Here is a 15,752-nt window from a genome sequence, read left to right as displayed (position 1 = left end):
TAAACACAGTGATGTACAATGCTAAGCCTAGAGACCAATGAGCCTCCCTGCATGCAAGATCCAGTTACTACTATCTCAACCCTACAAACACTAATACACTTGAGTATCTATGTACACACATACTTCAATGGGACTTATGTGTAAAAGTATTTGCCTGATCGGTGACTAAATAAACACTAACAATGGGAGCCAAGACTATGTGACAACATATAATTTAGCATTGCCCTTTTGGGTTATCTTACTAGCTATACATTTTGAATATGAAATAGCCATCATCCTTTCATATTAAAGAAGTCCCCAGTGTAAGAGTATAAGCTGTTCAGGTCAAGGGATGTACCTTCTTTTGTTTTTGTACTTTGCCTATGGCAGGACACTGTGGGTACTATTGGGGGGCAGAGGGGTAAGTGTTGCGTTAAGCATTAGAAAAATACGAAGATGAAATAATGGCCTGTAGGTTAGAAAGCCCCTATATACGTGAAATGTTCAACTGTATTCGTGGAGGAAGAGGGGAGAAAAGCACTCAAATGCTGAAATGTCCCAAATATCTTCAATGACATGGCAGGACATTGCTATTGTTCAAATACTCTCTTTTTTGTCAAGTCCATACAATTCAAATCCTGTGCAACTGCAGTTCCCATTCCACATGATGTCAAAGTATGCACCATACTGCTATCAAATCCTTACAGAACAGCACTCGAGATGAAAGCCCACCTACAAAGATGTTGCAAGCCAGGTTCTCCTCAAGCCCTAAAATGTTGGCATTTTAATAAAAAGAAAATCTTATTTTATAGTCCACACAAATGTTGAAAGATATAATATTCAGTGGTGTGGAGAAGGATATCACATATATTATTTCTAATATACAGGCTCTGCTTTCCAGACTATCTATTAAGGAATGAAATATCAACAGACTGTGCTAGGGCATCCCATTGAGTAGATGTCACCAGTTGCAGGGCATCTGGGTTTAGTGGATCCACAAAAGAAAAGAAAGGGTGATTTCATTTTAGAAATATCCTTTAATGTGCCTTTAATCTACTTATTAGGAGAATTTCAGTTCTTGATTCAACTTTGCAAAACTCCTGTGAAAGCCTCCACGATGACTGAGGAATGACCTACTAATAAGACAGGACTAGCGATATTTTACTTGTCTGTCCAAAAAACGAACACACACATTACTTAGTCCAAGAAAATGGGTTAATTTTGTAAAGACTAGTTTAATTTAGTTGATGCTTGAAGCTAGTAACTGCAATTTTATAAATCTAAAAAATAAAATTTTGCTAAGCGCTCACAAGATACACAGGTGCTATTACTAATGCTCAAACAACTGTCATGCACCAATGCTGATTTAAAAAAACCCAACAAAACCACAGGACAAAATTAAGTCCTAAGAATACACAGAGAAGTTTACTAATACAAAAATAATAAGAAACAAGAAATCATTACCAAATTAAAAAGGCATATTGACTACCTTTGTTAATGCATTGTAACAGAATCTGGAATCAGTCAACTGCCACATAAAAGACCCAAGCCTACCTTTACCATATCATGGTAATTTCCAACTTTATCCAACAGCTGTGACACAGATGAGCTGCAGCCAGCATGGTGGCTCTGGAAAAAGTTAATCATTTGCACCTTCAAACTATTTTGCATATCAGGTGGCAAGATCCTGCAAAGTAATTCAACAACCAGCACTGAAGTAACACTTAAGAACACATAGCATTGCAGGACTGCAAGTGTCGTCTGCATGGCCGATGCCCAAAATCTCTGCACAGTGATTTTTTAAAGTGGGCACACTGTTCAATGAATTGCAGTTTGACTGAAGAGCAAGTTTATAGCCTTCCAGCTATTAAACTGAGATAAGTATTGCACAATTCAAACGTTCCCAGAACATATTTGAATTATATTTTCAAAATCAGACTAACAGAAGGTAGGGATAGGAGAGACATAATAGGCTAGTTTTAGTCCGTCTACCATCTAGTACCGAATTGCCACCTACAGGACTGCTTGACAGCCCAAGCTCCAGCCCAATCCACAATGTCCACACTGCTAGCTTTAGCACACTAGCTCAAGCCCCACTAGTGCAAGTCTGTCTACCTAGGCAGGGAGGCTCACTCCCAGCCGCAGTGTAGACATAGTCCTGTTCATTGACCTCAATGGGTACCACTTACAGTGGTAGGCTCTCAAAATTTGACATACGTAAAAGAAAATGCAACCCTGAATCCTTTTGATGAAAGGAAAATAAATAATTCTGAAGACAATTAAATGCTAGAATATTATACTAGGAAGTTTTAGAAAATGATTTATCAATTACCCAGTGATGTCACTACACTTATACTAGCAAAGGTTTAGTACAAATTAAAACAATTTAATATTATTTCCAGGGAAACCATCTAACTTACTGTATTGGTTGAATCTTCTTGTAAAATTCTGTCATATAGCTGGATGGCGTCATCGTACCTATTTAAAGAAATAGAGGTGAATTTTAGAAAATGCTTACTCAGCTCAATTATTTGGTTAAAAAGTTTTTGATTGGCTCCGTAATTAGGTAACAGCATTATAGCATTTTCTATACTTGGTATTGTGCTAACCTTATATAGCTGCAAAGGAAAATGTGTACCAGTCGCTGAATTTTACTGTCCTTACATAAATGTTTACTCAAGCAAAACTCCTGTCAAGAAAGTCTTGAGTAAGGACTGCAGCATTGGGTTTCACCAAAAAAACGGAAAAATAAATTGCAGTTCTTAGTGGGATATTATATAGATTGCATCAGAAACAGGGCAGGTATTTTATACACCCTTTGTTTCTTCATTCTACCTTTTTAGTTTCCTAGGTCCTTTATTCTCTCTCTGACTGCGCGCACCCATACACCAACACAGCCATTTTAAAGGCTACCCAAGATAAGAGACTTGCCACTCCATTACAGCAGTGGTATTTCAAAGCTCCAGAGAGTCTCATTTTGGATTTAAAGTTTCTCTTATGATGGTGTAAAGTATAAGCAGCAGAATATAATGGATTGTGAGGCTATCACAGGTACCCCACATACTCCTAGTCTATTGCAAAAATGAGATTAGGCCCTTCCAATCACAACAACACAGATTTACTCCATTATAATTCTGCTACTAGAAATATACAAGAAATAATTTAACCTATGTTGCTACAATGACTCTCTCTATTGTTTTAAACCCTCCCTGAGAAACATTCATCATTTCATCCAGCCCATTTCATAGCCTGAGCTGGTTCTATACCAAGGATCAGCAACCTGCGGCACGCGAGCCAATTTTTACTGGCACGCTGCTGCCAGCCGGGGTCCCAGCCGCCAGCCCTGCTCAGCCCGCTGCCGGCCTGGGTGAACGGAACCCCTGGCCGGTAGCAGGCTGAGTGGGGCCAGTGGCCAGGACCCCGGCTGGCAGGAGCCAGCGGACGGAATTCCAGACCAGCAGCAGGATGAGCCGCTCAGCCCACTGCCGGTCTGAGGTCCCGGCCGCCGGCCCCACTCAGCCTGCTGCCGGCCTGAGTGAACGGAACTCCCGGCTGGCAGTAGCTGAGCGGGGCCGGCGGCCGGGATCCCGGCTGGCAGGGGAGGGTGGCCAGAACCCCAGACCACCAGCGGGCTGAGCCTGCTGCCGGCCTGGAATACCAGCTGCCGGCCCTGCTCACCTTGCTGCTGGTCTGGGGTTCCAGCCGCCTGGCCCCCTGCCAGCCGGGTCCAGGCCTCCGGCCCTGCTCAGCCCTCCTGCCGGCCTGGGGTACGGGCAGCCAGCCCAGGGCTCTGCTCTTGGCCTGGTCCCAGCGCTCTGCAGCCCTTATCAAAAATTATACTACAATTAGCTTAAAAACTTGAAAATTTAAAAACTTTGTTTGTATATTACAGTAATCCTTAAAACATGTATAATGTTAATAAATACATAGGTTTGATGAAACAAAGTAGTTGTACTTATGTGCCCGTGCTTAATTTGTGTTTTCGATGATTTACCTTCTACAAAAAAAATCTCGCATGTCTCGCACCCCCAGAAAGGGCATCTCGCAACCCCAGGGGGTGCATGCACCCCAGGTTAAGAACCACTGCACTAAACTGATAAGATCTGCATTTTAATTTAATTTTAAATGAAGGTTCTTAAACATTTTTAAAGCCTTGTTTACTTTACATACAACAATAGTTTAGTTATATAATATAGACTTATAGAGAGAGATCTTCTAAAAACGTTAAAATGTATTACCGGCATGCAAAACCTTAAATTAGAGTGAATAAATGAAGACTCGGCACACCACTTCTGAAAGGTTGCCGACCCCTGTTCTATACAGTGTAGCTACGTAGATACATTAACTCCTCACTTAAAGTCATCCCGGTTAAGGTTGTTTCGTTGTTACGTTGCTGATCAATTAGGGAACACGCTTGTTTAAAGTTGTGCAATGCTCCCTTCTAATGTCGTTTGGCAGCCACCTGCTTTGTCCACTGCTTGCAGGAATAGCAGCCCGTTGCAGCTAGCTGGTGGGGGCTTGGAACCAGGGTGGACCGGTAGCCCCCCTATCAGCTCCCCGCTCCCCTAAGTTCCCTGCGTAGCGGCCACCCAGCAGGCTATCAATTGCAGGGCAGTTCAGCTGTCCCTCCCCCCACTGCCATGTGCTGCTCCTGCCCTCTGCCTTGGAGCTGCTCCCCGGAGCCTCCTGCTTGCTTTGGGGGAAGAGGTAGGGGAAGGGGAAGAGGGGGTTTAATGTCAGGATGTCCCCCTCCCCTCTGCACCTGCAGCCCGCTTACTCCATCTTCCATAGCGCAGGGGGGACACAGAACAGGGTTCAGGACGGAGGGAGCTTCCTGGCAGCAGCTGCCGACTCAGCTTGCTGATCAACTTAAAAAGGCAGTGTACTTAGAGTGGGGTCAGCATACTTAAAGGAGCAATGCGCATCTCTCTCTCACACACAGCGTGTGTGTGTCTGTCTGCCATGCTGTCTCCCCTCCCTCCATTCCTGCTGCCTTGTAGAGTGTGAGGCTACAATAACAACGAGTTAACCCTTGAGGGCTCAGGCCAGGTCTACACTACCGTGGTAGTTCGACGGCTGGCAATCGAACTTCCGGGTTCGATTTATCGCGTCTGGTCTGGACGCGATAAGTCGAACCAGGAAGTGCTTGCCGTCGACTGCGGTACTCCACCTCAGCGAGAGGAGTACAGCGGAGTCGACGGGAGAGCCTGCCTGCCGCGTGTGAACCGCGTCTGAACCGCGGTAAATTCGAACTAAGGTATGTCGACTTCAGCTACGTTATTCACGTAGCTGAAGTTGCGTACCTTAGATCGAATTGGGGTGTTAGTGTAGACCAGGCCTTAGTCAATTGCTAGTTCATCATTTAGCAGTAAGGCATTCCCTGGGAAATATCCCACCCTCTGACTTCACCACCTCAACCAGGCTTCACAATCATCATCGCTATGTACCAGCATTAAATTGTTTGTTTAAAACTTATACTGTGTGTGTGTATATATACATATAAAATACATATAAAATATAGTCTTTTGTCTGGTTAAATTTTTTCCCCTGGAACCTAACCCCCTTCCCTCCCCGCCATTTACATTAATTCTTATGGGGAAATTGGATTCGCTTAACATCGTTTCACTTAAAGTCGCATTTTTCAGGAACATAACTACAACATTAAGCGAGGAGTTACTGTACTATGTTACAACCACATGGTATGGGGTCTATTTAGGTTCTTCAAATCGCCATACTACATAATACTAAATATATCAGATTTCTACAGAGTCTTTACAAACCTAAATATAATGGCTACAGGCTCAGCTGTTTGATGCAACATATTATTCTCCAGTCCAGTAGAGGATGTTCTTATCACTCAAGACTCTTCATCACTATGGTCTGCTGCTATTGAGGACAGCTAGATGTTACTGCCCATAGAAGTCCATTAACTGTTACTTCTAGCTTCATCTCAGAGATTACTGTTGAACTACACCAGGTGATCCCACCTCTCTAAGACATTAGCTTGAGCACTGTATTGTCAGTTTTGGAAAACTGCTGGTTGAACTCCATTCCCCTGCAGAATCATTCCAGATTGCCAGCCCATAATGACTCTAATTGTCATCCCCCACATTTACATTTGCTTGCTTGCCATGTGCTTGCTTGATTAAAGATTACAGTGTGGTGTGGGGGCTGTGTGCTGTGCTAAGCTTACTGAGGCTCCAAACTGCTATCCTTTGATCGCTAACCCTTTTAGAATCCCTTGAAAAGGGGGCAGAGAACTCAGGGGGAACAGGGGTTTTAAAAGACAGCGCCTAAGCAATGAGAGGAGCTAATGAACAGGAGCAGGGAACAGGAGAGGTTAGAGAGAGAGAGAGAGAGAGAAAGAGAGAGAGAGAGAGAGAGAGCGCGCAAGAGGCAGATACACTTAACAAACAGTCTAAACCAGGGGTCGGCAACCTTTCAGAAGTGGTGTGCCGAGTCTTCATTTATTCACTCTAATTTAAGGTTTCGCGTGCCAGTAATACATTTTAACGTTTTTAGAAGGTCTCTTTCTATAAGTCTATAATATATAACTAAACTATTGTTGTATGTAAAGTAAATAAGGTTTTTAAAATGTTTAAGAAGCTTCGTTTAAAATTAAATTAAAATGCAGAGCCCTCCGGACCGGAAGCCAGGACCCGGGCAGTGTGAGTGCCACTGAAAATCAGCTCCCGTGCCACCTTCGGCACACGTGCCATAGGTTGCCTACCCCTGGTCTAAACTTTGGCCACTAACGCAGACACAAACAAACAAAAAAACCTTGCAAGAGTAAAAATAATGCAGGAAAAAGTCCAGCAGCAGAGTGCGGGACTACCCAGTTTATTGCACTGAATGCAGCATGTATGATTACTTGCCTTGTGGGCAGGTACCATATGTGTGCATACAGTACAAACAGCTCTGGGGCCCTCAGAGAAACAATCCAGGCTTTTGAGGCCAAAGTGGCTGAACTAGAGGAGCTACGGGGAACATAGAGGTACATAGATGAGACTTTCAGGGACATCATAGAGCAATCCCGCCCCCAATCAGACAGAATCTGTGCTATTAAGGAGGATGAAAGTCTCATGGAAGGAGAGGACAGAAACCATCCCATAGTTGGGAATCTCTTTCCACATGATGTCATGGTATCTTCTTGCACTTAGGATACCTCTCCAGGGAAGGGAGCCCCAATTATTAGGAAGAAACAGATAATAGTAATGGAAGATTTGATTATTAGAAATATAGATAGTTGAGTCTGTGATGACTTGGAGAACCACATTGTAAATTGTCTGCCAGGTGGAAAGGTTGCAGATCTCACAAGGCGTCTAGACAGGCTTATATGCAGTACTGGGGAGGAGCTGGTGGTCATGGTACATGTAGGCACCAGTGACATAGGGAAAGGTAAGACAGAGGTCCTGGTGGCCAAATTTAGGCTGCTAGATAAGACATTGAAGTCCGGGACCTCCATGGTAGCATTCTCTGAACTGCTTCCAGTTACATGAGCAGGGGCCAGAAAGACAGGCAGAACTGTAGGGTCTCAATGTGTGGATGAGATGAGAGTGTAGGGAGGAGGGTTTTAGGTTTATTAAGAACTGGGGAACCTTAGGGGAAAGAAGGAGCCCAATACATTAAGGGTGGGCTTCACTTAAACCAAAGTGGAACCAGACTGCTGGCATGTAAAATTTAAAAGGCTGTAGAGATTTTTTTTAAAAAAGGGTTGGGGGAAAGCCAACAGGTGTGGTGAATCACATGGTTTGGGCAGAGGCATCCCTTAGGGATTACTTTAATAAAGGGGAAATTCTGGATCCTAGAAAAAAGGATAGGAAAGAAGTTGGTAAAGTACAGGTAGGAGTGAATGAAGAACAGACAAATGCAAAAGTGTCCCATTTAAATATAACACATGAAGGCAAGCAACTGAATATTGACAAAATGTACAACTGTTTGTATACAAATGCTAGAAGTCTAAATACTAAACCGGATGAACTAGCGTGCCTGGCTTAAAAGGAGGGTATTGATATAATAGGCATCATGGAAACTTGGGGACAAGGTAATACCAGGTACAAAATATATGGGAATGACAGAATAGGTCGCATTGGTGGGGGAGTGGCACTATATGTGAAAGAAAGCATAGAGTCAAAGTAAAAATCTTAAATGAATCAAAATTGTACCATATAAAATCTCTAAGGATAGAAATTCTATGCTTGATCAATAAGAGTATAGCAGTAGAAATACACTACCGACCACCTGACTAGGATGGTGACAAGGACTGTGAAATGCTCAGGGAGATTCGAGAGGCTGATTTAAACTATCCTCATACTGACTGGGTATATGTCACCTCAAAAAGGGATGCAGAGATAAAAATTTCTAGACACCATAAATAACTGTTTCTTGGAAAAGCTCGTCCTGGAACCCACCATGGGAGAGGCAATTCTTGATTTAGTTCTAAATGGAGCACAGGATCTGGTCCAGGAGGTGAATATAGCTGAACCGGTCAGTAATAACACAATTAAATTTAACATCCTTGTAAGAGGAAAAGCACCAAAGAAACTCATCACAGTAGCATTTAACTTCAAAAAAGGGGAACTACACAGAAATAAGGAAGCTAGTTAAATGGAAATGTAAAGGAATAGCCACAAGGGTGAAATGCCTGCAAACTGCACGAAGACAATTTAAAAATGCCATAATGGAGGCTCAAACTAATTGTAGATCCCCAAATTTCAAAAAACCAAAGAAAACCAGTAAGAGGACCACAAAATGCCTCCAGGGCTGATTAGCAGAGTAAAAGAGGCAGTTAGAGGCAAAAAGGCATCCTATAAAAATTGGACATTAAATCCTATTGAGAGTAATAGAAAGGAACATAAACTCTGGCAAGTCAAGTGAAAAGATGTGACAAGGCAGGTCAAAAAAGAATCGGAAGAGCAACTACCAAGACACAAAAAGTAACAGCAAATATGTTTTTAAGTACATCAGAAACAGGAACCCTTCCACAGTCAGTGGGTCACTAAAGGAACACTAAAGGAAGAGAAGGCCATTGCACAGAAGTTAAATGAATTCTTTGCATCATTCTTTACTGCACAGGACATAGGGGAGAGCCCTATACCCAAGTCATTCTTTTTAGGTGACAAATCTGAGGAACTGTCACAGACTGAGGTGTCAATAGAGGAAGTTTTGGACCAAACTGATAAATTATGTCATCAGGACCAGACGGTACTCACCCAAGAGTTCTGAAGGAACTCAAATATGAACTTGCAGATATATTAACTGTGGGATGTAACCTATTGCTTAAATCAGGCTCCATACCAGATGATGGAAGATAGCTAATGTAGCACCTATTTTTTAAAAAGGCTCCAGAAGCGATCCTGGCAATTATAGGCTGGTAAGCCTAACTTCAGTACCCATCAAATTGTTTGAAACTGTAATAAACAACAAGATTATAAAACATAAACATGATACGTGGGGAAGAGTCAACATGGCTTTTGTAAGGGGAAATCATGCCTCACCAAACTACTGACTGCTTGATGGAGTCAACAAGCATGTGGATACGGGTGATCCAGTTGATATAGTGTATTTAGACTTTCAGAAAGCTTTTGACAAGGTCCATTACCAAAGGCTTTTAAACAAATTAAGGATAGGATAGGATAGGATAAAAAATAGGATAAGAGTAAAGATCCTCTCATGGATCAGTAACTGGTTAAAAGATAGGAAATAGGATAGGAATAAATGGTCAGTTGGGCACTGTGCAATAAAATGGGAGATGAAATTCAATGTTGATAAGTAATGCACACTGGAAAAAATAATCCCAATTATACATACAAAATGATCGGATCTAAATTAGCTATTGCTACTTAAGAAAGATCTTGAGTCACTGAAAGTCCAAATAATTCTCTCAAAACATCTGCTCAATGTACAGCAACAGTCAAAAAAGCTAACAGAGTGCTAGGAACCATTAGGAAAGGAATAGATGGGGCATGCAACAGCTTCCATACAAGGAAAGATTAAAAAGACTGGGACTGTTCATCTTAGAAAAGAGATGACTAAGGGGGCACATGACAGAGGTCTATGACATCATGAGAGGTATGGAGAAAGTGAATAGCAAGTGAATATGTTTACCCCTTCATATAACACAAGAACTAGGGATATCGCCCGATGAAATTAACAGACAGCAGGTTTAAAAAAAAAAAAAAGAGCTACATAGAAGGAAGTACTTCTTCACACAACACACAGTCAAGCTGTGGAACTCGTTCCCAGGGGATGTTGAGAAGGCCAAAAGTATAACTGGGTTTAAAAAAAAAAAAAAGAGAGAGAGATACGTTCCTAGAAGATAGGTCCACCAATGGCTATTAGCCAAGATGGTCAGGGACACAACCCCATGTGCCATGTGTCCCTAAACCTCCAACTGCGAGAAGGATCTGGCACTGGCCACTGTTAAGACAGAATACTGAGCTAGATGGACCAATGTCTGACCAAGTATGGCCATTCTTGTGCACATATGCCTGCCTCTGGTTAGAGTTCATTTGTCAAAGGCATGGGCCAACATCTTTAGTTTGGTCATACAAACCTTGACAGAAGCACGTACAAGCAGACAGAGCTGACCTTCACATTTTTGAGCAGGTTTGAGAAACAATTTGTGCCCAACCAAAACCGGATTCCTGTTCACCATGCTACACCAATATGCATACGCCAGAGCTAAGAATTATGGGGAAGGATTAGCAAGACATCTCAAATCAACTTATTTTACATAAGAGCGGGTGTGAGAGAAGGATTGCTTAGGTACCTTAGCCTCGTGCTGCAGCAGAAGAGCCCAGCATTCAATTCATTTCAACCCAAACAATACAGTTTCAAAACATTCCTTGCAAGGAAAAGAAAGGATGAGAAACATCTGTTAAATGAAAATGGGCTTTTCCCCCTTTACGTGTCCAATGTCCTGGAATCGGGATGGCCCATGGGCATTAGGCCTCAAAAGCCAACACTGTAAGCAGGATGTTACAGGAAATAGTTCATGCTAGGTACCAATGTTCCCTATCAGCAGTTACTAGAAGTCCTTTGCAAAATTGCTAGCTGCCACACCACACGTAGATGGTTTTGGAATAGGTTATTGGAACTTGATATACAACGTGTCCAAAAGGGCAAGTCAGCCAAAGACTAGAGGTGCCCTAGAGGACAGTCTACTCCTGGGGTCACCTTTGTGGGAAAAGTCGTATATTATGGACAGCGAACCCATCTGTAAGTTGTCTGAACCATCCTATATAAAATGTAATAGAGTTATAGTTCTTCAGTAGGATAGAGCAAAAGCATCCAGAAGAGTTATAGTTTTCTCTTTTATATTCTACAAGGTTTTTAGAGTCATTTCTATAAAACCCTATTAGGGTTTTATTCACAAGGACAAAGACTGGGAGAAGAGCTATATTCATCAGTTATTTGGGGCAGGGCAATGGTTTTGAATGCTACTTGGAATTCTGGACCATTTGGATTAAATATGTTGGTTTATAGCTGTGGCATACAGACTTTGTTTTGCCAAAAACTGTGTAGTGTTTTACTGTCTATAGTTTGATGATGGCAACTAAAGAACCTTTTAAATCTATCAAGTCCAAATGGAAGATTACGAGTACTGTAATGTTGTGCTAGCCAAAATACAACAGAACTGCCTAAGCACAATAAGCTCATCATACACAGTACTATTATTATAAAGGAAAGAGCATTGCATTCATTCCCTCTGTTCTAAATTTTACTGTGGGAAGAATTCCTTTTTAAAGAGAGATATCAAGTACCTTTTCCAGAGAAGAATTAGGTTTTTAAATTCAGCCATTACCTTTCCATGTATTCAAATCTCATGCCAGTTAATCGTTTAACTCTGTGGCTCCCAGGGAATTGTCGCCTTAGCTCCTGAAGACAAAACTACATAAATAAAATAAATTCCTCAGAGTTAGTGATTCGGCTTGTGACAAATACTACTTATCACATTAAAAAAAAAAAATCAGAATCAGAAGGCATATTTGTCACCAGCACTTCCTACTACAACCAGAGAAAAAGCACATCAACGCCTAGAAAAAGTCTACTACTTCCTGTCCAGTGATGTCACAAGGATTCCAGAATATGTAGCCAGACCATAGACTCCAAGCTGAGAAAGACTCATGGCCAGCCATTTAAAAAAAATAGTATTAATTATTTTCAGAGTTTAAACTATTTAATTCAGCCAATACCCTGTGAATATAATTATTCAACACATGGAATAAAAAGAAGAAAAAAAACAGTCCTTGACTGACTAAGTCAACAACCTGGAATGTGACTTTTGATTAAAACAAAACAGCAACTTCTGGGATAAGCCATAAAATGTATTAATAAAGACAAGCTCAGAAACTGAAACCTTGTCAGCTGGAAGACTTCATTACAAGATGAATTTTCCATGAAAGTAGCTAGACCATCAGAGCTCCTTGGAAACAGTTATTTAGCTTGAAAATTAAGCTTGTTTTAAAAAACTCTTTGGTGCTTTTCAGATTTGAGGCCTTCCTAAATCAGTGCACACAAAAAAACAAAACAAAAAAAACAAAAAAAAAAACCACCTATAAAGACAATAAGAGTTCAGGTGGCACTTTTTTGTTTAATGAATGTCTTTATTATAATGGAAAAAATTGCCTTTGAAAGAAGCTGTTTATAATGGTTTGCAATACAAAGTAAACATTTATATAGAATAATGTTTGTGTCCCTGGGTTCAATCAATCTTACAGGCACAGGAGATGCAGTCTGCACACTCCTGCAAACAATGAGACAGCTGGGCAGGAGAAGGTATTCACACCCTAGTACTGTATTTGCTTTTTTTTTGGTCTCTGCTGCTACCTGATTGTGTACTTCTGGTTCCAAATGAGGTGTGTGGTTGATTGGTCAGTTCGTAACTCTGGTGTTTGTGACGCTGAAGTTCTACTGTACTTCAACAGGTAGGTTTCTTAATCTTAAGTGTCTGGTTTAATCCTACAAAGGCAAAGAAAATGTAACTCCAGCATGTTAGACACAGGTTTTGCAGGTGTCTGCCAATAGTAGGTGATCTCACTAAAGCCAGGTGTTTTACAAAGATGGAATTGGCTATGGGTGGGTTATGAACAGATGTTTGGTGCAAGGGAATGAAGAAAATAAGAGGACAAAAAAGAAAGAAAGGAGGTGAAAACCATCTCAGACTTCTCATTTGGAACAGACGACACCAGTCCCTTAGGAAAGATGCATCACAGCTGTCAAGTGCTTCACTGCTTGGAATTCAAAGACTATTCACACACTCAGGGGCTGCAGCTGTAGCAAAAAGCCACTATGATCTTAGCCAGTTTGAATTAAATGTGTGGACCTATAACAAAACTAAAATAACCCCAACCCAGATGTAAGGCTTACACGAAGCTTTTAGCTTATACTCAGTGCTGTGGAGAAGCAGCTATACTCTCAGATCATGCTGTGTTCCTCATAGGACACTAAGAGGCCAGTAGTTCAAACTGAAAGCTGCTACTTGGGTTATTAGTAAACACAGCATTTGGCAACTTTTGATTTTTTTTTCCATATTGGTCCATTTAAGCATTTCACAAAAGCATTATTAAAAAAACCACAGAGATCAAAAATACCTCAAAAATAAGTGGAAAAATAGTATAAAAAGAGGCTTCTCTCTCATCCTATTCATTTATTTCCTTAGTGGAAGAGAAGACTTATCTATGAGAGGAATTCATGAGGCTTGCAGAAAGTGCAATATGGTATATTACGTTACTGCATATATTGAAGTTAACCCTAAATGTGGAACTCAAGATCATTACACTTTTCTAATCCTGGCTATTCGAGAGACTGACCCTCTCCCAGTTCTATACTGCCATAGCTGTGGTCAGTGAAGGCACTTGAACTGAACCCCTGGCATTCAAGTGTGCACAAGGCACTGTAACAGCATTCTCCATGCAGGACTCTGAACTGTGGAATTCTCTCCCTTCTTGGTTTGAAGAAGCTCAGGCCTGTTGACAAACACGACAAAACACAGTTTCTTCTCCCAGGCCAGGCAGGAGAATGCACAGAGGGTTGAAATGCGTGCACAGAGGTCCGTTTGTCATTTTTCTATCCTGATTTTGGGAAAGTTGCTGAGTTTGCTTTTGTTTGCATTTTTAATCCATTGCAATGGTGCTTAGAGCCCTGGATAGACTCTTTGTCTTCAGTCCTCTGACATAATATGCTGGAGAAAGAATTAGTTCATTAACCGCACAACAATGTTAAGAATTATTAGCTAAAAATCTTACTTTCTCCCCCTGCATCTAAGTAGTAATGTTAAAAACAAATGGCTGAATGAGATATCCAAAAGGCTTTTTAAGCTTTAGGGTATGTCTACACTACAGGATTAATCCGAATTTAGATAATTCGAATTTGGGAAACAGGTTGTATAAATTCGATTGTGTGTGGCCACACTAAGCACCTTAATTCGGTTTTTAACCACATTAATTCGGTGGTGTGCGGCCACACTACCCCATTAACTTAAACACAGTAATTCGGTGGTGTGCGGCCACACTAACCCTAATTCGAATTAACAAAATCGATTTAGGCGTTACTCCGCTCGTCGAGGTGGAGTACAGAAATCGATTTTAAGTGCCCTTTAATTCGAATTAACTGGCTCTGTAGTGTGGACGGGTGAAGGGTTAATTCGGATTAACGCAGCTAAATCCGAATTAAAGTCCTAGTGTAGACCAGGCCTTAGAGACCGATTGTGGCCTGTAACAAACAAATTAAAATATAAAAAGGCTCCCTTAATTTACTTAACTGGCTATTTCTAACAAAAAGGCTAGTCACAAGAATGCTGATTTATTAAGAAAGCATACTGAAGTATTCTGCAATAAAGTTTTTCTACTGCTGACCAACTTCTATGGCTGAAATGCAGTAACTTTAAAAAATGATTAATGGCAAGGGCACTTGTTTTTTGGCTTTGATACATCAAACATTTGTTAAACCACTTCTCCCTCATTCCCAGTTGTTTTACATGGGCGTAATCCTGTTCTCATTCAAGCCAATGGGAAAAAAAAGGTCCACTGATTTTAAAGGTGTAGGACCAAGCCTCATGTGACTATCAGGTCCTCCCTTTTGTCTTTGCAGGAGGACGCTGGTGTGCTTTCAGGGGGTGAAAAGTGATGCCACATAAGGCTGCAACTTCAGCTCCAGCTCTTCCTCCTCGGGACGCATGGGGAGGAGGGAAGGAAAGAATACAACTCAATATATTTGTAGTATAAAAAAACAAAGCATGTTTAAGTTTCTGACTCTTTAAATATCATGAAGGAGTAATAAAGGGTACAGCCAAAATTTTTGCTTTAATATTCATCTTTAAAAATGCTGCAAGCAGCTGAATCATACACATTGGCCTTCTTAATGCACTGTGCAAGCATTTAGCTACATGACTCCTGTTAATGTTAACACTTATCATGCAGCTAAATTCACATGCACAGCACTGACACTTTATCTCAAAGTGTTTGAAAACGTGATACAATTTGAGAGGTTTCCAACAAATATTCTCTGGATAATATGGCAGTTTTAATATTATTCCTGACTTTCAGCCCATATCAGAGTAGCTATAAATATTTTCACAGCAAGAAGAAACATGATCTGCCCAAATAAGAGTTACACATTAAGGTGGGTGGAGAAGGTTTCTCCCCAGCAGTATATTTCTTGAGATTCTACAAGTCCGAGCTACATAGTTCCTAGCATCCTATAAAACTGTCCAAAGAACTAATCTGGAAGAGGTTCATGTGGAAAAAAAAAAAAAAAAAAAAAAAAAAAAA

General features: G+C 41.1%; 1 protein-coding gene across 1 annotated transcript in view; it reads right to left on the bottom strand.

Moving 5' to 3' along the window:
• Positions 1-15,752, bottom strand: part of EMC2 (ER membrane protein complex subunit 2) — a 59,733-nt gene that overhangs the window by 28,740 nt on the left and 15,241 nt on the right. Inside the window, exons 4-5 of the mRNA XM_026646076.1 lie at positions 11,786-11,871; positions 2,400-2,457 (exon numbers count right to left, since the gene is read on the bottom strand). Coding sequence (XP_026501861.1) covers positions 2,400-2,457; positions 11,786-11,871 — 144 coding nt within the window. The remainder of the gene's footprint in view (positions 1-2,399; positions 2,458-11,785; positions 11,872-15,752) is intronic.

This window comes from Terrapene carolina, unplaced genomic scaffold (assembly GCF_002925995.2).
Source record: "Terrapene carolina triunguis isolate 2854851 unplaced genomic scaffold, T_m_triunguis-2.0 Scaffold58, whole genome shotgun sequence".
Taxonomy (NCBI): Eukaryota; Metazoa; Chordata; order Testudines; family Emydidae; genus Terrapene; species Terrapene triunguis.
This window is presented reverse-complemented; position numbering and strand designations above follow the sequence as displayed.